The following is a 20,498-nucleotide window of genomic DNA, read 5'->3' as shown; positions in this document are numbered from 1 at the left end:
AGGGAGGGGCTCCGGCCTCACCTGTCAGGGCAACTCAGACGCCCGGCCACCCCGCCTCCCAGAAGGCAGAGTAAATCCTGGGCGGGGTTTTCAGCCTCAGGTACTGGATGATTCGGGGAGATTCTGATAGAGGAGCCGACCCCGAGGGAAGGGTGCGCTGAGCTGCTGAAAGAGCCACTTTGTCATCCACCCACGACCAGGTGAGAGATGGAGTCGGGGAGTTCTCTCCGCCCGCGGGTGCGTGCGCGCGCGCGCGCGCACACACACACACACAGAGTCGAGACTTGATCCCAGGGATCCAGCAGCAAGTGGAGACTCGGGCTCTCCACTCGACCTCTGATCCCCTCTGGGCTGCACCCCCACCTCGGAAGCCGGGAGTCCACCCCTCAGAGCCCAGGCACCCACCATCCCTGCCCCCAGCACGCCGGCCGCCTGATCTTTCCGTCAGTCCCGGAGCCGGCCGCCCTCCTCAGCTCCCGTCACCTCCCTTGCTGGCAGATCTGATACTTGACCCTGTGAGGTATAGTTCCGGCCGAGGCAGAAAAGAAGGAGAGAGGACCTCAACGGAAGTGGGTTACCTTTATTCAGACGAGGAGGGGCGACCGTCGGCCTAACGACCAGGCTGAGCGCCAGAGGGATCAGGGAGGCTTCACATTTAAAGGGAGGTTTGCGGAAGCGATAAGGGAAACGCTGGTCAGGCGGGATGCTTAGGGCCTTGTTTAGTTGAGAAGGCATTTGTAGCTGGGCAGGGAGTGATAAGTCCTCTGGGCAGGGGTGATAAGTCTCTGGCAGATGCAGGGGGTGGAAGGTTTCTGAACACTGGGTGATAAGTCCCAGATTGATACAACCGGCCTGGAGCATCAGGGCAGGACCTAAAGTTCGATTGTTTTCTCCGAAGTTAGATGATTCAGTAAGGGCCTTTGAGACTGTTGTTTTCTAGGCCCAAAGACTCCTTCAGACCTCCCATCCCCTCCATCTCCCCCGCTCTCCCCTTCCCCACCCAAGCCACCTGCCGCCTCCTCCCTCCCTCCCTCCTGTCATCTGTTTTCCAGGAAGCAACCTGAGAATGAACGGCCAAGACGGGGCCGCAGTAACTGAACCGTCCGGGTCCCCCCTTGGAGGCAGCTCCCCCACCTCCGGGAGGGACAGACAGCAAAACCCTGGTCGGAGACCTCGGGTTGCGGCCATATCCCCGGCTCCCTAGCTCCATCCTGAGTCCGCGCTTCCATTCTAGGCTGGACCTAAAATTGGGGATTTCAAAGCAGTAGCCCCACATTTTTGTCTTAAGCTCTTTCCCAGCGTTGTGATCATGGGGTGAATTTCAGGGAGAGGTGTGAACGCGGCGAAGCTGCTCGCGCCCAGCGTAGGTGTGGAGGGCGTTCTGCGGCTGGGCGGACACTGAGCTGGGTACTCTAGCCGACCTGGGGGAGGAGGCGGGAAGGGGCGGGGCTTTGAGAGCTGACGGAGCCGGACGTGCAAATTACAGGGTGAGCTCCTGTGTGAGGACAGATGCGGGCGAGGAGGGGAGGCTGCGGCCAGACTCCCAGAGCGGAGTGGATGAGGCCTGGCCTGGGAGAGAGAGGCGTGGACGAGAACGAGAACGTTTAAAAGGAGTCATGGGCAGATTTTGGCGACCTCGCTTTTCTGAGGGATCTGGAGGCTGGATTCCCCCAGCAAAGTTGGGGCTCCTTTCAGTTCCGTATCCTACCGCAACCCCCAACGTGATGACCCCCCAGGGGTCCCCCTCTCATCCCTCCCTGAAGGGTGTGATGCAGCTGTAAGGACGGAGGGCAGATAAGGAGATGGACTTCCTGGCCTCAGGGGGCGGGAGGGAAAGGCAGGCTCCTCCCACTTGCCTTGGATCAGGACTTTGCCCACAACTCCAGCTGTTGGGTTTTTCCCCGCTGGAGCGCACTTCTAAGGCCCCGAAGACATGGGGGAGGGGCACGGGGCGGGGCTGCTTTCCGGGTCTCCTCCCCTCCCCAAGGCTTTTTTTTTTTTTTTTTTTTTTGGCTGCCGCTGAGTCTTCCTTGATGCTCGTAGGCTTTCTCTAGTTGCGGTAAGCCGAGGCTGGTTTTCACTGGGGTGTAAGGGCTTCTCGTTGCAGTGGCTTCTCTTGGTTCTGTTCCTGGGCTCTAGAGCAACCTCTCAGTAGTGGTGGTGCACAAGCTGAGTTGCACGTGGCATGTGAAATCTTCCCTGACCAGGGATCAAACCCGTGTCCCCTGCATTGGCCGGTGGATTCTTAACCACTGGACCCCCAGGGAAGTCCTCAACTCTATTTTTTTTTAATCAAACTTCAATCATGGCAGGTGAATCACAGACACACTCACTCACTCTCTGGAACAACAGCCCCCAGAGTCAGGTCCATCCACTGTGTCTGTATCTGACCTATGCAGCTGCTTTGTTGGTCTCAGAATTCCCAGCCTCTGACGAAACAGATTCCTCCTCTAGGTCTGCCCTCCTCACAATCATGTCTGACTTCTCGCAATGCTGTATGTGATCTGTGTTCTAAATGCTAGATTTGAACATGACTCCTGCACCCAAAGGGGCTTCCCAGGTGGCACTAGTGGTAAAGAACCCGCCTGCCAGTGCAAGAGACGTGGGTTCGATCCCTGGATCCAGATGATCTCCTGGAGGAGGGCTTGGCAACCCACTCCAGTATTCTTCCCTGGAGAATCGCATGGACAGAGGAGCCTGGTGGGCTACAGTCCATAAGATCGCAAAGAGTTGGACATGACTGAAGCGGCTTAGTATGCAAACACATATACACCCCAATAGGAAAAGTACCCAGAGCCCATACGGAACAGCACGTTTTGCTTCGTATGTGATAGTATAAAAAATGTACTGCATGTGTGTATGTGCCAGGGACTGTTTTAATCCTCAGAGAAGTGAAATCACTTGTCCAGAATCACAGCTTTAGAAGTCTGAAATCAACAGCCCACAGCTGGAGGGTGTACACAACTAACCACAGAGAGATGTGGTTACCGAGCCAAATACATTGCAGGCCGGGCTGAGTGAGTAGAGGCTTCAGGTTCAGTGGCCTTATCTGGAGCTTGTGAGCAATAAGGCTGAGACTCTCATGAGCAAAAGCTGAGCTTTGAAATGAACCTTTTTTTAAAAAAATTTTTTTTTAAATCTTATTTTTGATAGTGCTGGATCTTTGTTGCTGCACACTGACTTTCTCTAGTTGCGGCAGGGGCGGAGGGAGCTACTCTTCATTGTGGCATGTGGGCTTCTCATTGCAGTGGCTTCTCTTGTTGTAGAGCATCGCCTCTAGAACACCAGCTCAGTGGTTGCAGTACACGGGCTCCACATGCGGAATCTTCCCAGATCAGGAATCAAACCTGTGTCCCCTGCATTGGTAGGTGGATTCTTATCCACTGTACCACCAGGGAAGTCCTTTGAAATGAACCTTACTCAGCAAACCCAGACTCCCTGGCTCCTCTCTTTCAATGCAAAAGGGGCTAGAGGAGGTCTAACCACCCAGACGTCTATTTCTGGCAGTGTTCAACACCTGGGGATTCCCAAAGAGCTCACACCCCCAGCTGAGTTGGTTTGATTCAAAGCCAGGCATCTAGTTGACAAGCCTGAGTCTCTTCTGGAAAGTGAGCCCTCCAGCGATCTTACTGGGCTCAGAGGGTTTCAGTGACAAGAATCAGAAGGAAGGCTGTGACTTCATTAGGTCCTGTAGTAACTTTTCTCAGCCATAATAAACCCAAAAGGACAAGGTCTGCATGGCTTCTGGCAGCTTCCCAGCTTCAATCAGGCCACACCTAACTTGATTTAACCCCAACGTTCTCTTCTTAGTGGCCATTTAAAAAATATTTATTTATTTATGGCTGCACTGAATCTTGTTGCTGTGTGCAGGCTTTCTCTAGTTGCAGCGAGCAAAGGCTACTCCCTAGTTGAGGTGCATGGGCTTCTCACTGCTGTGGCTTCACTTGTAGTGGAGCACAGGCTCTAGAGCTCAGGCTCAGTAGTTACGGCACACGGGCTTAGTTGCTCCTTGGCACGTGGGATCTTCCTGAACCAGGGATCAAACCCGTGTCCCCTGCACTGGCAGGAAGATTCTTATCCACTGAGCCACCAGGGCAAGCCTTCTTAATGGCCACTTGGTTCAGAAGCCTGCCCAGGAACACAAGTCCTAGACCAAGACCAAATCAAATGGAAACTTTTATCTCTAAGCTACTGTGGTGCACAGCCTCCGGGGTATGCTGTGGTTAAAGCTTGCTCTGGAGGAAGAGACGTACTTTAACCTGGCTGGGAAGTCCATGTTCACAGAGAAGGAAGAAGGAAGTCTTTGAAAGAGTCAAGAGTACAGAAAGCTGTCATTCCCAGGACTCTTCCCAGACACTGGCATTCCCATTCACTCAGAGTCCACACCTGCTCAAACAGTGGTCAGACCTGGATTTTTCCTGGGGCAATGTATATTGGCCCAGCCTAGACTGTGGGAGGACAAAGTCCATCAGTCTTTCTAGATGTGATCTTAGCAATGATAAGGTGTTCACTGTGAAGACATTACTTAATTACATCCTTACTGGCTTCTAGCCACAAAATGGGGAGTCAGAATCAAGTCCTTTCCCCTGCTCTTCTTTCCCTACAGCTGCTGTTTTAAATGCTCAGCAACTGTACCTTCAAAGTCTCATCCTTTGCCGGGGCGGGGGTGGGGTGGGGGGGTGGGTCTTTGAAATAATCTCAGCCAACAGCTTAATTAACTGCGTCTCTCTACAAACCACCGAGTCAAAGTGTTTGATGATCCAGGATGGGGAATTCTCAATGCCCTGGACCTCCTCGAATGAGGTTGCAGGAGCATGTGGCATGAGAGGATGGTCGTGTCCCAGGTCTCCAGCGGGTCCCTGGGACTGGCCACCAACTGAGGGTCTTCGCCTTTGCACAGGAAGGATTCAAGAGAGAACCACAGAAAAATGAAAGAAAATTTATTCAGAGAGCTACACAGTCCATGGGCTTCCAAGTTGGCATGAGTGGTAAAGGACACTCCTGCCAATGCAGGAGATATAAGAGACATGGGTTCAATCCCTGGGTTGGGAAGATCCCCTGGAGGAGGGCATGGCAACCCACTCCAGGATTCTTGCCTGGAGAATCCCTTGGACAGAGGAGCCTGGCAGGCTACAGTCCATAGAGTCACAAAGAGTTGGACAAGACTGAAGTGAGTTAGCATGCACGCACACATCCTATAGGCAGAATACGGACCATCTCAGAAAGTGAGGCCACTCAGAGATATGGGGTGGTTAGTTTTTACAAGCTGGGATGTTTCATAGGCTAAGAAGTGGAAAGATTATTTCAACTATTTTGGAGAAGCAAGAGAGAGTTCCAGGAACTGGGTCATCGCCCAGTTTTTGACGGTATATAGTCAGTCTCGGAACTGTCATGGCACCCGTGGGTGTGTCATTTAGCATATGCTAATTATTCCAATGAGCATACAGTGAGGCTCAAGGTCTACTGGAAGTCGAATCTTCTGCCATCTTGGACCTAATTGGTTCTCGCCAGTTCTTGTCAATCCTGTTTTTCTCAACGTCTGTGTCATTCTTCAAGGGTGTGTCCTGCCCCCTTCCCTCCTGTCTCAATACCAGAGTGAGTCCCGTGTATTTTCAGAAGGTCTGTCTGATGCAACCACTCTATTCCTGGAACTAACTTATGTTGTAACCAGAGTTGAAAAGAACAGGTTGTATAGTTGTTTAAATATTAGCAGATTTTCTAGGATTTCTTTTTTTAAAAATTTATTTACTTTTTAATTTTTGGCTGTGCTGGGTCTTTGTTGCTGCATCCAAGATTTCTCTAGTTGCAACAAGCAGGGACTACTCTCCAGTCGGTGTGCGTGGGTTTCTCATTGTGCTGGCTTATCTTGTTTCGGAGCATGGGCTCTAGAGCTTGGACTTCGGTAGTTGTGGCACACAGGCTTAGTTGCCCCACGGCATGTGGGATCTTCCCGAACCAGGGATCAAACCCATGCCCTCTGCATTGCAAGGCAGATTCTTAACCACAGGACCACCAGGGAAGTCCTTTCTGGGACCTCTTGACCAGTAGTTTAAGTTCCTTTGAGACGCCTGCATGTCTCTTCAGCTATCTTCTGGTTACTGGCTCCTTGTGCTCCAGACTGCATCTGATAAGTCCAGCCACACCAATCTGTATTCTCCCTTTCCACACTGCCTGCTGTGGTTTCATAGTATGAACTCTGGGTCTTGGTTCCCAGTTCCTAGCCTGGCAGGCTGCAGTCTAAGGGGTCACAAAGAGTCAGACATGACTGAGCATACACACACACATGCATACTCACAGTCAATAAACATCCACATTTCAACATACAATTTGTATATGCATAGTGTACGCATATGCTCACACATACACATGTGGTATTTGTTCACAACCACCCTCACACCACATATTTAGTACATACTTGGTATGTACACAATACAAATATCACTCAGGTATTTTGAGTTTGATACCAGAACCACAACAATAAAGCAAATATTGCAACAACATAAATTGTTGATTTGGTTTTGGTTTCCTGGTGCATATAAAAGTTGTATTTACCCTATACTGTAGTCTATTAGGTGTGCAATAGCTTTATGTCTTAAAAAACAAACCCAATGTACATAACTTAATTAAAAAACAGGTGATTGCTAAAAGATGCTCACCATCATCTGACAGCCTGGGGTTGCTGCAAACCTTCAATTTGTAAAAGACAGACAGTAATCATGAAGCGCAATAGAATCAAGTGTACCTCTATATACACAGCCATACAATACAATACAATACAATCTTTGTTCGTATGCACACAATTTCCCAGACCATAGGTGCACAATGTAAAGATACCATATATACTCATGAAACACACATGCCATGTGTGTATATATACACACAATGCATGTACATGTGTAAACATGCACACGTGAGTCCAGTGGAAACACAATCATGAAACACACACTCCAGAGATATACCTGCATACGTGTACATGAGCACTCACACGTCCATGCACAGGCGGAGTCAATCCACAAGCACATATTCCCCACAATGTGTGCACACACAGCTGCCAGCTTCATGTACAACCCCAGGGCCTCCCTCCCCCCAGCTAACCGTTCCCTGCTCTCCCTCCCCAGACAGCCATGCTCAGCACGCAGACATTTTTCTTCTTCCCCACGGCCCCCTTCATCCTCTTTGTCTTCACGGCTTCCACCATATTTCACCTTCATCAGAGGCTAGAGAAGATGCAACCCACATGGGAGTTAGAGGCACTGCAGCCAGCAACTATGGAGAGCCCCTCGCGCCCCCAGCTGAGGCCCCAGCTGAAGGGCATGTGGACCATCAACGCCATAGGCCGCCTGGGGAACCAGATGGGGGAGTACGCCACCCTGTACGCCCTGGCCAAGATGAATGGGCGCGCCGCCTTCATCCCGCCCCAGATGCACAGCACGCTGGCCCCCATCTTCCGAATCACACTCCCGGTCCTGCACGACGCCACGGCCAGGAGCATCCCCTGGCGGAACTACCACCTGAACGACTGGATGGAGGAGCAGTACCGCCACATCCCCGGGGACTACGTGCGCCTCACCGGCTACCCCTGCTCCTGGACCTTCTACCACCACCTCCGCGCCGAGATCCTCCAGGAGTTCACCCTGCACGCCCACGTGCGAGAGGAGGCCCAGAACTTCCTGCGGGGTCTGCGGGTGAATGGCAGCCGGCCGAGCACCTACGTGGGGGTCCACGTGCGCCGAGGGGACTACGTCCACGTTATGCCCAACGTGTGGAAGGGCGTGGTGGCCGACCGGCGATACCTAGAGCAGGCCCTGGACTGGTTCCGCGCTCGCTACAGCTCGCCCATCTTTGTGGTCTCCAGCAATGGCATGGCCTGGTGTCGGGAAAACATCAACACCTCCCGCGGCGACGTGGTCTTTGCCGGCAATGGCAACGAGGGCTCGCCCGCCAAGGATTTCGCCTTGCTCACGCAGTGTAACCACACCGTCATGACCATTGGGACGTTCGGGATCTGGGCCGCCTATCTCGCGGGTGGAGAGACCATCTACCTAGCCAATTACACCCTCCCAGACTCTCCCTTCCTCAAAGTCTTTAAGCCAGAGGCAGCCTTCCTGCCAGAGTGGATTGGGATCCCTGCCGACCTGTCCCCACTCCTCAAGCACTGATGTTGGCTGGTTCTCGGCACCCCATTCTCCTTTTCGGGCTTCCCCAAGATCAGTTCCTGGGTATGAGGAGCACGTTGTTACATGTTCCAGGGGGCTTCCCTCTTGTACCATAATGCTTCAGGGTGCAAGCAACAGAAGTCCCAACTAACTTTTTAAAATAACGTGTTCATGAGTCTCACACAGCATGACCAGAGACGGCAGGTTTCCAGGGTTAATTCAGCAACTCAACAGGTCATCAGCAACCCCAGTACCATCCATCTTATTGAGCTGCCATAATCTCTTAAATCAGCTTCCATATGCTCCTTTTGATCCCAAGAGGGCTGCCACATACCCAGATGTTGCACAGATATCCTCTTTCCAAGGCAGTAAAAAGAAGTTTGTTCTTATCTTATGTCCCCTTTGAAGAGTGTGGGAAAACTTCCAAATATCCCTGCAACTGGTCCCATGTCTCATTGGCCAGAAGGGTGTCGCATGCCCTCTGACCCCTTATAAGGCATGGTGAATTAGACCCTGGGTTGACTTAGCTTCAGATCAATAAATCGTTGCCCCCTGCAGCTGTGGAATCAATGGGCCTCCTCTGAAGGACATTGTGGCTTGCAGTAAGAAAATTGGGCTGCTCTTACCAAGGAAGAAGGAAGGAATGTCTGCAGGGTGCGAAACAGGGAAGCCTTGAATAATTGTGCAGGTTGGCCAGTGCACAAAGGCGTTTGGCCAAGGAGGCAGGTGGGGCTTGCATAGGGCCCATAGTCTGCTCGCCAAACCATGTGTCCCTGGGCCTGTGTCCACCCAGCGGGCTCACTTTTTTCTAGAAATTAGTCTCCTCAGAGTGGGGACCTTTCGTCCAATTTTCACAAGAGAGCTGTATTGGCTAGTAGTTGGAATCCAAGCCCACATGCCCCACCTCTGGCTTCTAGTGCTTACCATGGCTATTGCTAAGAACTCCTAGACCAGTGTGGCTCAATGAACTTGATGAGAGTCCATTCATCCTTTTAGTAAATGCCTATCATGATGAACCCAACAGGATCCCTGCTCTCAAGGGCTTATTGACAAAACATGATGGCTTAAAGTGACAGCAGTTCATTCTTTCCCACGGGTCAGTGGGTCAGCTGGGTGAGTCTCTGCTGCATGCAATTCCGCCTGAGGTCTCTTAAGAAGCTGCATTTCTGTGGTGATCATTCAGAGTATCCTGCAGGACAGGATAGCTCAGACTCCCTCACAACATGGCTTTCAAGTTTGCTGACACATTGGCTGTGGGAGTACTCAGGTATCCTCATCATGTAGAAAGTAGAGCTATCTGAAGCTGGCATGTTGTGAGGAAGTCCAAACACAATGGGAGGTCCCACAGAGATGCTCTGATTAGCAGTCATAGCTGAGCCAAGCTTCATCTCAGCCCAGGCATCAGAAATGTGAGTTTAGAAGCCTCCACTTATTCCAGTCAACTCACATTTCCAGTAAGCCAGCTCAGTCTCCTGACAGCATGTTGCAGAGTCAGGCCATATCTGAATTCCTGATTCACAGATTCTATGAGTGTAATGATACTCTGATTGTATGCCTGTGAAGTATTAGGACGATCTGTTGGGCAGTCATAAGTAACTGGGTAACAAACTAAACAGATTATTCTCTGTATTTGCAAAATCTTTTATAACTTGGCATGAAGTAAGCCAACATGAACTTCTCCACCTCACTTGAGATCCCACATGCAAAGGTCCTGTGTCAGAGGGGAGTCTAGTGAAATGAGACTGGTGTGACTGGAGCACATGGAGACAGATATAAATGGAGAAGTTAGCAGGGTGGGACTGTGAAATGCCTCATCGACCAGGATAATAAGGACTCTGGGTTTTATTCTAAGACCAATGGGAAGCCATCAAAGGGCTTTCATTAGAGGCATGATATGATCTGATTTGGGGCTTCCCAGGTGCCTCAGTGGTAAAAGAATCTGCTTGCCAATACAGGAGTAGAAGGAGATGCAGGTTCAATCCCTGGGTCAGGAAAATCCTCTAAAGGAGGAAATGGCAACCCATTCCAGTATTCTTGCCTGGAGAATCCCATGGACAGAGGAGCCTGGCGGGTTACAGTCCATAGGGTCACAAAGAGTTGGACAGGACTGAACACAGCCATACACACATATGATCTGATTTGCTGTGTGGACATTGTCTGTCCTCTGTGTGGAGGTAAGACTGTAGGGGCAAGGGTGAAGAAAAAGAGACTGGTCAGAAGGTTACTGTACCATTCCCAGCACTCTATGATGGTGGACCAAGAAGATAATGGTGAAATAGAAGTCTCATTTCAAGACTCCTAGTGTCTTTCTGCCACAGTTTGACATTCCTGGAAAAGACAATTTGATAGCTCAATTGGATTGATTTTTGAGTCAGGCATCTGCCATGAGTCAGTTACCTGAGGCCATGGGAGGGGATCACCGAATACCGACTTGGCCACTATGTTCGTAAGGGGATTGGTTCAAGAAAAGGTAATAAAAGAATACCCTAAGAATTGGGAAGATGCTCCAAAAATGGATACATATGGAAAAACACGTTTGCCACTCACATTTTGGTGACAAAGCAAGTTATGTAGTCACACCCAATTTCAAAGTGGTGTTGAGAAAAAATTAATCAGTGGATCTAAGAAAGAAATGAAAAATTCTTTTCAAGACAAATTTGAGGATTATCCCAGGTGGCACTAGTGGTAAAGGAACCATCTGCTAATGCAGGAGACATAAGAGACGCGGGCTTGATCCCTGGGTCGGGAGGGTACCCTAGAGGAAGGCATGGCAACCCACTCCAGTATTCTTGCCTGGAGAATCCCATGGACAGAGGAGCCTGGTGGTCTACAGTCCAGAGTTGGACACGACTGAAGTGATTTAGTACTTAACCCAAGAAGAGCATCTCAGAAAAGTCTGAGAACTGTTCCATTGGTTAGAAATCAAGGCATAGTTATATAAACTGTTTTTTGGTTCTTTTTTTTTTTTTTTTTTTGAGATAGTGGCTTGTACACCAAATAACATGTTATTGACAGTTTACATAATCCAGATCTTAGAGTCATCCTGGGTCATCCAGGGTCACGTGATCCCTTATAAGATCAAGAAGGAATATTATCTTTCAAGGAGTTGTCTCAGTGTTGCTGGGAGAATATGGCCCTTCATGGTTGAGCAGGTATTCCTGCCCATGGGGGAGGTTTGGTTGATCGGTAATACAGACACAAGATGCACAGTGTGGGGAGAGGGGAGGTCAAAGGGCAGAGAAGCATTTTTATGTTTAAATTATTCTTGTCTTACCATAAAACATGTGTTTTATGTCACCAGAGGGTGAGCTAGAGCAACCTGCTTCAGGTTCAACATGCCTCAGGTTCATGCACGGCTCTAGCAGACGACTACCTCACATCCCCTTGCAGACCCCTGCGGTCTCTCTGGGTGGTGCTCTTGGGACCCCTTTCTTGTGGTTTGGTACCCATGGAATGGAAGGCCATACTACTTTACTCAGCTGATAAGTTTCTTGGTAATTCTATTGAAGGAGTCCCCTTTCAAATTTCCAGTCTTATTTTATACAGCTTGAGTGGGTGGTGGTCACTAGACCAGGGTTTGCTATTTAAAAAAATAATAAATTCAACTTTCATTTATTAACTTAGCATTCTCTATTTTCTTCATGGACATTTAAAAATGAATTTGGGGGGTCATATTTTACATGCTTCTTAATTAAAGCAACATCACAGTGGGTCATAGTTTCCAAAAACAGCTATGACCACGTCTTCCCCCCCCCCATTTCAGCTGCCCCCAAAGTCTTCCCCTGCCTGTCCCCACCTCAGTAAATGGCACTGTTTGTTTACTTCAACCAAACACTTAAACTTACTCTTGATTTTTTTCTTTCACAGTTAATCGAACGGCAAGTTGTCAGCTTTCCCTTGAAAATGTACCCTGAATCTGATCTTCTTTTTTTTCTTAATCATCACCATTCCATCCTGGTGGAAGTCACCACCATCTCCACCTGGACACATGTAAAAGTCTCTCTAAAAACAAGCTAAACAGGGACTTCCCTGGTAGTCCAGTGGTTAAGACTCTGGCACTTTCCAAAAAAAAAAAAAAGATATATTTTCATGTTTGCAATATCCACATTTCACAAGGCTCACATGCAGAATATGTAAACAGTGCCTATAAGTCAGTAAGAAAAAGACAGTTACTTCATTAGAAAACATGGGCCAAAAAAAAATTGAAGAGATGGTTTGAAAACAATGATTAACAATTGTCAGTTAGCACATGAAGATATGTGTTCAAGTTGCTTATTTTCCTTCCACCTCAGTTACCATCCCGAGGTCTGCCCTCAACTGCTTCATTTTACAGTTCATCCTCTCCACCCCATAGCCTGCTCAGCTCACTTCATATCCTGGAAGGTGACTGTATGGGGCAGGATATTAGGACGGGAGGTATTTTTCCTGGGATGTTTCCTCACTGCTACATCTTCTATCATTAACTAGGAAATTATTCTGACCCCCAAAATTCTACATTTCTGCTTTTTAACCCACTCAGTTTGGGGTACTTTGCTATAGCAACCTTAGGGGACTAATTCAGTATGGTGCTGGAGAAGACTCTTGAGAGTCCCTTGGACTGCAAGGAGGTCAAACCAGTCAATCCTAAAGGAAATCAACCCTGAATACTCATTGGAAGGAGTGGTGCTGAAGCTCCAATACGTTGGCTACCTGATTGGAAGAACTGACTCATAGGAAAAGATCCTGATGCTGGGAAAGATTGAGGGCAGGAGGAGATTGGGACGACAGAGGATGAGATGGTTGGATGGCATCACCGACTCAATGGACATGAGTTTGAGCAAACTCTGAGAGATGGTAAAGGACAGGGAAGTCTGGTGTGCTGCAGTCCATGGGGGTGGCAAAGAGTTGGACACAACTTGGCGACTGAACAACAAGATAGTAGGGAGGGGAGAGGGTTGTTTCTGCTGGTTTTATGGAGTTTTTTCAGTTAACCAAGCTTCAATAAAAGGTTGGTTGTGCCCTATCTGTTCAATTTAATTAATTATGGTCATGGTTATAGGGTATTTTTTCTAAGAATTAGCATTCCCTGGGGGTTCTATCCATGGCTCATTTTTCTCCCTGGGTGATTTCATAGTTTCATAGCTATATTTTGATGACTGTCACATTTTTATTTGGGGGCCAGAAACATCCTTTTAGACCAAAAAAAAAAAAGTTTAATAATAGAATTACTTTAAAAATTCCAGGGAATTCCCTGGGTGTCTGCTGGTTAAGACTCTACACTTTCACTGCAGGGGGCATCGGTTCAATCTCTTGTCTAGGAACTAAAACCCCACATATGCCTCACAGCACAGCCAAAGGGAAAAAAACAAAGAAAAATTCCAAAAGCAGAGAGTGCTGAGAAAAGGAGGCTCTACCAGATGTTAAAAACTAACGTCACGCCTCAATAAATAAAACAATGTGATCCCAGTGCGTGGAAAACAGATGAAAGGAACTGCTTGGAAAGGTCAGAGATGGATAGAAATCCATTGGGGAATTTAATGCAGGTTGAGGGTAGCATTACAAATTAATGATTGAAAAAATGACTTCTTAACAAATAATGGTGACACATCTAGAGGAGACAAAGCAAGCTCATAAAAAGAAAACTTAAAAATACAAAATTAAAAAACTAAAGTATAAAATGTAAAAAGATCATGTGTCATTTTTTATTCAAATATGGAATCATATAAACTTGCTATGTGTAGTAAAGGAGGCTTCCCTGGGGGCTCGGCGGTAAAAGAATCTGCTTGTCAGTCCAGGAGTGGAAGACGTGGGTTCGATCCCTGGGTTGGGAAGATCCCTTGGAGAAGGAAATTGCAAGCTGCTCTAGCATTGTTGCCTGGAAAATCCCATGGACAGAGAAGCCTGGTGGGTACAGTCCATGGGGTCACCAAGAGTCAGGCACAGCTGACTGAACGCACATTTTTCCACTGTGTGGAAGCAGCATTTTTCCAGTCCCTTTGGTACTTGCAGAAAATTCTGTTGTATTCATCAACTCTGGCACATCCATACTCTAACTGAAGGTTTTAAGGGTGTTTGTTATTTTTTGCTTTTACAAATAATGCTGGGGAGAATATTCTTGTCATTTGCCATTTTTGGCTGTGGTGTGAAAAATCTTTATGCACGTGTATTAATACTTCTTTTTAAGGATATATTTTTAGAATTGAAATTTCTGGGTCGTGGAGTGTGCATTTAAAATCAATTGTGCTGCATAATTGTGGGAAAAAAATGTTTGTCCTAGCCCATTCTCCCACAGTCTTGCCAAAGTTGGATATTACTATCTTTTAAATTTTTCTCTGATTTTTTTTTTGCCTGTGCTGAATATTTGTTTTGCAGCTCGGAAGCTTTCTCTAGTTGCTGTCCAAGGGCTCTAGAGCACATGGACTCAGAGCAAGCAAGTTGTTGCAGCTCGCAAGCGCTCTATTTGGGGCAGGTCTGCTTAGCTGCCCAGCAGCAGGAGGGATCCCAGTTCATTGATCAGGGATCAAACCCACACTCCCTGTATTGGAAGGCGGATTCTTAATCACTGGACCACTAGGGGAGTCCCTCTTCAGTTTCTTTGGCCGAGATGGGGGGTGGGGCACGGAAATGGCATCTTTTTCCATTATATTTCTCTTTGAGTGAGATCTCTTTTAGTATTTTTATCACTTCTCCTGAGCTTTGAAGTCAGTCTACTAAGCAAGATTCTCAGATTCTCAAACTCAATAGGCCAAGATGAATTCAGTAATTCTTCATTTTGCTCCCCTTAAGCTATTTCTCTTTTGCATCTTTTCTCATCAGCCACACCAAGCCCTCTGCGTCAACCCAATCCTGAAACTTACTTTTAATTCTTTCCTTTTCTTTACTTGCCACCTTCTGTCAGCTACAAAGTCCTGATGATTATTTTTTTAAATTCTAACATTGTAAATGTGAAACATTCATAAAATGTATAGTTTAAAGAATAACAGAGCAGAAACCTCCATCCAGCTTAAGGCCAGATGTTTCTGGGGACACCTTGACCAGTCTCAGGTCTGATGATTTGCTGGAATGACTGACAGGACTCAGCAAAGCTGTTAGACTCACATTTGTGTTTTATTACCGTGAAACGATGGGGCTTTCCAGGTGGTGCTAGTTAGTGGTAAAGAACCCTCCTGCCACTGCAGGAGACACAGGAGATGCAGGTTCAATTCCTGAGCCAGGAAGATTCCCCTGGAGGAGGGCCCGGCAACCCACTCCAGTATTCTCTGAAGAATCCCATGTACAGAGGAGTCTGGCAGGCTATAGTCTGTGAGGTCTCAAAGAATTGCACATGGCAAGTGACCTTGCACACAGGCACGCACAGTGAAAAGATACAAATTAAAATCAGCAGAGGCAAAGGGGCACAGAGGAGAGTCCAGGAGAGACCAGGCGGAAGCTTGCAGGGGCCTCTCCCAGTGGCATCATATGAACAGCACTCAATTCTCCTGGCAACTACTTGTGACAACACAGTAAGTATTGCCAAACAGAGATGCTCCTGTGAGCCTTGGTGTCCAGGATTTTTACTGTGGGTCGGTCACGTGGGAATGTCTGGATGCCCGTGTGACTGACCTCAGCTACTCGCCTCCCAGCACCACCAGAAGTCAAGCTGATACCATGTGGGGTCCAAGCTCCCAAGTAAACAAAGACACTCTTATCAGGTAGGACAAGGGCTTCGAGGTTATGTGCCAGGAGCCAGTCATGGGTCAGTCCTCTCTTTAGAATACTCGGTGTTTGAGCATCCCAAGACTGTTGAGCTCACCCTTTAATGCACACCTGGGATACTATTAGAAAACCTCTCTCCCCTACTGCAGCTAATGGTGACTCTCAGTTTTGCTGGCATATTTCTATCTTTCTTATCCTTTTACCATTTCTAGATGGGTCTTTAAACACAATAATTTTCTTCTGCTTGGTTTTTTTTTTTTTTTTGGCTGTGCCACTTGGCATGTGAGATCTCCGTTCCCCAACCAGGGATCAACACCCCCTGCATTGGAAGTGTGGAGTCTTAACCACTGGACCACCAGGGAAGTCCCCGGCTTGGTCTTTATTTCTGTTTTAGTGAAACACAGTTTATAGACAATAATAGTCACTCACTTGATAGCAGCATTATTCATTACAGCCAAAAAGGAAAACCAACCAAAATGTCCATCAACTCCTGAAGGGATAAACAAAATACAGTGGGTCCTTAAAATGGCATATTATTCGTTCATAAAAAGGAGTCAAATTCTGTTGCCAAATTGGGGGTCTGGCTGCATACTGCTCAAAAGCTAAGAGGCAAAGTTTGTGGAAAGGAAAGTCAGCGTTATTTTGGATACTGGTAACTGAGGGCAGGGAGGGTGGACTTCTGTTCAAAGGCTGACCCCCACCACTACCCGCTCCACCACCCCCTGACAATCAGTGGGAAAGATGTTTTATAGACCGAAGGAGGAGGCTACATGCAGAAATGTCACAGCCAGCTCTGACAGTCATCTTGAAATTGGTCATGTGGTGATATGATCAGTGTCATCCTGATTGTTTTAAATACAGTTAATCTTCAGTTCCAGGGTCAGTTTTTTCCCATTTCCTTGAGGTCAGTTCTCAGAATTGTAGCAGCTCATGTCCTGGCTACCATCTGGTCATCATTTAGTTAATTTCTTCAACCCAGTGGAGATTTCAATATCTACAAGACAGCTCACAAGACATGGCTCAGAATATTATCTATTACATAGCCCTTGAAGAGGAACAAAAGGTCCTTGGATCTGCTTACTGACTAAATTGTTATTTTTTCATCCTGTTGGACCGCTTTTCTTTGCTTCCGCATTTTCTCCCTTCTCTGATTAAATTAATTCTTTGACTAAAGTTTTTCCAAGACAAAAGGCAAGCAGAAAACACAGTGGGGAAGAACCATGGGATCCTGCTCTATTTCAATACTGTACATGCTAAAACATATGCCAACCTTGGAAACATTATGCTGAGTGAAAGAAGCTGAACACATGGACCACTAACAAGTCCATGCACATGAAATGTCCAGAACAGGCAAATCCAGAGAGACGAAGAGTAGATTAGGAGTTGCCTAGTGAGAGGAGGCTTCCCTGTGGCTCAGACGGTAAAGAACCTGCCTGCAATGCGGAAGACCCAGGTTCGATCCCTGGATCAGGAGGATGCCCTTGGAGGCGGGCACGGCTACCCACTCCAGTATTCTTGCCTAGAGAATTCCATGGACAGAGGAGCCTGGTGGACTGCAGTCCATGGGATCCCAAGTCAGGCACAACTGAGTGATTAACTTAACACACACACACAGAGTGGGGGGAAGTTTGGGAGGAAATGGGCAGTGACCAATGGGTATATGGTTTTCTTTGTGGTGATGACAATGTTCTGATATTGACTGTGGTGCTCTGTGAATATCCTAAAAAGCAACCACTGATCTGCTTCTGTTACCGATCCAAACTTGGGTCTGCTTGCCCATGTGCAGTAAAGCCAATCTGCTGACACTGGGTTGTGGTGAAGGAAAGCACAGTGCTTACTGCAGGCACCAAGCTAAGGAGTCCAGGCAGCTGGTGCTTAAAAGACCCAAACTTCCTGGTGGCTTTTAGGGGAAGATTTTTAAAGATGGGAGCAGAAGGGTGGTTTTAGGGTATGTAATCAGCTCTTGGACATTCTTCTGATTGGTTGGTGGTGAGGTAATCAGAAGTCAACATCATCAGCCTTCTGGTTCCAACCAGTCTGGGGTCTGCAAACTTGTGGGCAGCATATTATTAACATCTTTCACCTGATGGGGGTTTCAGTATCTGCAAAACGGCTCAAAGGATGACTCAGAATATTATCTACAGCCCTTGAGGAGGAACTAAAGGTCTTTGACTTAAAACAAATTATTTATTTTGCTTTTTGGCTGTACTAGATATTTGTTGCTGTGCGTGGGCTTTCTCTAGTTGTGGTGAGTGGGGTCTCTTCTTCATTGTGGTGGGTGGGCTTCTTGTTGCAGAGTATGGTCCCTGGGGCTTCAGCAGTGGAAGCACGTGGGCTCAGTCGTTGTGGCACACAGGGCTAGTTGCCCCGTGGCATGTGGGATCCTCTCAGCCCAGGGATGGAACTTGTGTCTTCTGCATTGGCAGGCAGATTCTTAACTACTGGACCACCAGGGAAGCCCAAAAATTGCTGACACTTTTTTTTTTTGAGTCTTTATTTTTTTTTTTCATTTATTTTTATTAGTTGGAGGCTAATTACTTCACAACAAATTGCTGACACTTAATGAGCACTTACTGTATGCCAGCATTGTTCTAAGCACAAGTTAACTTGGTTATTCCTCATACCAACCCCACAAAGTACTATTGCCTTTGTTCCCATTATATGGATGAAGAAACTGAGGCACCAAGAGTTGAAATAAATGGCTTGCTCTAGGCCATGAAGTTAGTGATGGAGAGATAAGTCCACTCAGGTGGATTTGACCCCAGAGATGAGACTCTCAACCACCGTGGCAACTGCCACTGTGTCAACCCACTCCTGGGTGTGTTTCCCAGAGAAATTCTCCCACGGGTCCCTAAAGGGCTGTGCTTGATGATGACAATGAGGGAGAGGAGGATGAGTGATGGAGAGGATGAGGGAGGGTGAGGACGATGGTCTCGGGTGGTTGGTGGAGCTGGGGAGGGGGGGGTGGCCACCACTGGTGCAACAGAAAGAAAAAATAAGGTGGAGGTAAAAGGCAGAATAGAAGTCAGCATTGGAAGCAGCCAACTAGATATGTGGTAACAGAGAGGGGAGGGAAAAAGAGACAGGGAGGAAGGGGTGGGGTGGAAAGAGAAGAGGAAGGATTTACTTTTTTTAAAGGAATTCCCTGGTGGTTCTGTGGTTAGGACTCTGGGCTTTCAAGGCCAAGGGAGTGAGTCTAATCCCTGATTAGGCAACTATGATGCCACAAGCTGCACCACCAGAAGAAAAGAAAGAAGAAAGAGAAATACATACATACATACACGTATATATATGTATATTCTTCTCCAGTCTACCCAATGAATATGAATGTACCCTTCTGGGGAATATGTCTATAAGATAAATTGGTAATTTGGGTAATTTGTCAAACATTGGGCTTCCCTGGTGCCTCAGATGGTAAAGAATATTCCTGCAATGCAGGAGATCCGGGTTTGATCCCTGGGTTGAGAAGATCCCCTGGAGAAGGGAATGGCTACCCCAAATATATTCTTGGTCTTTTTCATGCTTCCACTGAGATCATGGAAAGGCAGCATGGTGGGAGACCCCCTCCCCATCTGACCTCATCCTCCCCCAAGCTCCCCCATAGGATCAGCCCTCATTTTTCCCACCCCCTCGGGGGAGGCCCAGCACTCTCTTCAGAGGCAGGAAGAAGCGGCTGAAACTGCTGCGGGAGGTACACGGCTGAAACCATCCACGCTGGGCAGGCTCCACAGTAACCATCTGGTGAGTTATTTTATGACAGGTGATCCTGGTAAGGAACACGGAACTAATAAACCACCGCCACCACAAGAGTTCCGGAGAGGTCAAAAGGAAACCCCACGGTGCTACCGCCTGCCAGATCCTTCTTGCTGACGTCCATCTTGGCTGAGCAAGGCGTGAGCCACCAGGAAGGACTCTGAGTCTGAAGATCAGCCAAAGATAACCCAGAGACTAATCCCATCACCATAAAACCCTGAGCCTTCGAGACAAGTGGCAGAGCAGTTCCCACCCTTTCCAATAAAATCTCTTGCTTTGTCAACACAAATTGTCCGTGTGTCTCCTTGGACAATTCATTTCTGAGTGTTAGACAAGAGCCCACTCTTGAGCCCTGGAAGGGGTCCCCCTTCCTGCAACAAAACTTCTGGAGAAGGGCTAGGGGACAGGCAGAGGAGAAGACAGGACTCAAGCCCGTCCCTCGGGTTCTGGATTCACCCCTGCACACCCCACCCACTCCTGGGTCTGTAGGTCCCATCTCCACCTTCCAGAAAGTTCCTTAGCTAGTTGCCCCTAGCCTCGGCTCTTCTCTGGGACTGCACACAGGGCCCGCAGGCTCAGCCCAATGCTGCCCTCATCTGGACGTAAGAGAGATGGGGACAGAGTGAGGAGAACACCGGGGCAGGCGGAGGTGGGAACGGAGGCACAGAAGTGCCAGGCGGGAAACAGAAATAAAGGAAGAGCCCTTCCCCAGGGCTGACTGTATTCCTTTCCCAGCAACGTTCAGCCTGACATAAGGGATCCTGGAAGACCCAGCCGCCACCCACCTCTCTAGTCCCAGATTCGGCCATAGCACAGACATCCACTTTTTATTCCAGGAACCCTGACCTCACACAGTTCCCCAGGTAACAGCACCCTTCACACCTTCAAGCCTTTGTGTGGTCTTCACCCTCAACA

General features: G+C 48.0%; 1 protein-coding gene and 1 long non-coding RNA gene across 2 annotated transcripts; both read left to right on the top strand.

Annotated features, from left to right (window-relative positions):
* Positions 1-95: 95 nt before the first annotated feature.
* FUT2 (fucosyltransferase 2 (H blood group)) lies at positions 96-13,158 on the top strand. The gene is made up of 2 exons (XM_070450581.1): positions 96-200; positions 7,119-13,158. Exon 2 carries the CDS (start codon positions 7,125-7,127, stop codon positions 8,157-8,159), a length of 1,035 nt encoding a protein of 344 aa, XP_070306682.1. The 5' UTR covers positions 96-200; positions 7,119-7,124; the 3' UTR covers positions 8,160-13,158.
* A 1,564-nt stretch (positions 13,159-14,722) lies between these two features.
* Positions 14,723-19,872, top strand: LOC139029810 (uncharacterized). The gene is made up of 2 exons (XR_011482038.1): positions 14,723-15,826; positions 19,591-19,872. It is a non-coding gene; the product is annotated as an uncharacterized lncRNA (long non-coding RNA).
* Positions 19,873-20,498: the final 626 nt, after the last annotated feature.

This window comes from Odocoileus virginianus, chromosome 20 (genome assembly GCF_023699985.2).
Source record: "Odocoileus virginianus isolate 20LAN1187 ecotype Illinois chromosome 20, Ovbor_1.2, whole genome shotgun sequence".
Classification (NCBI taxonomy): Eukaryota; Metazoa; Chordata; class Mammalia; order Artiodactyla; family Cervidae; genus Odocoileus; species Odocoileus virginianus.
The sequence above is the reverse complement of the archived record's forward strand: the minus strand, read 5'-3'. Positions and strand labels throughout refer to the sequence as shown.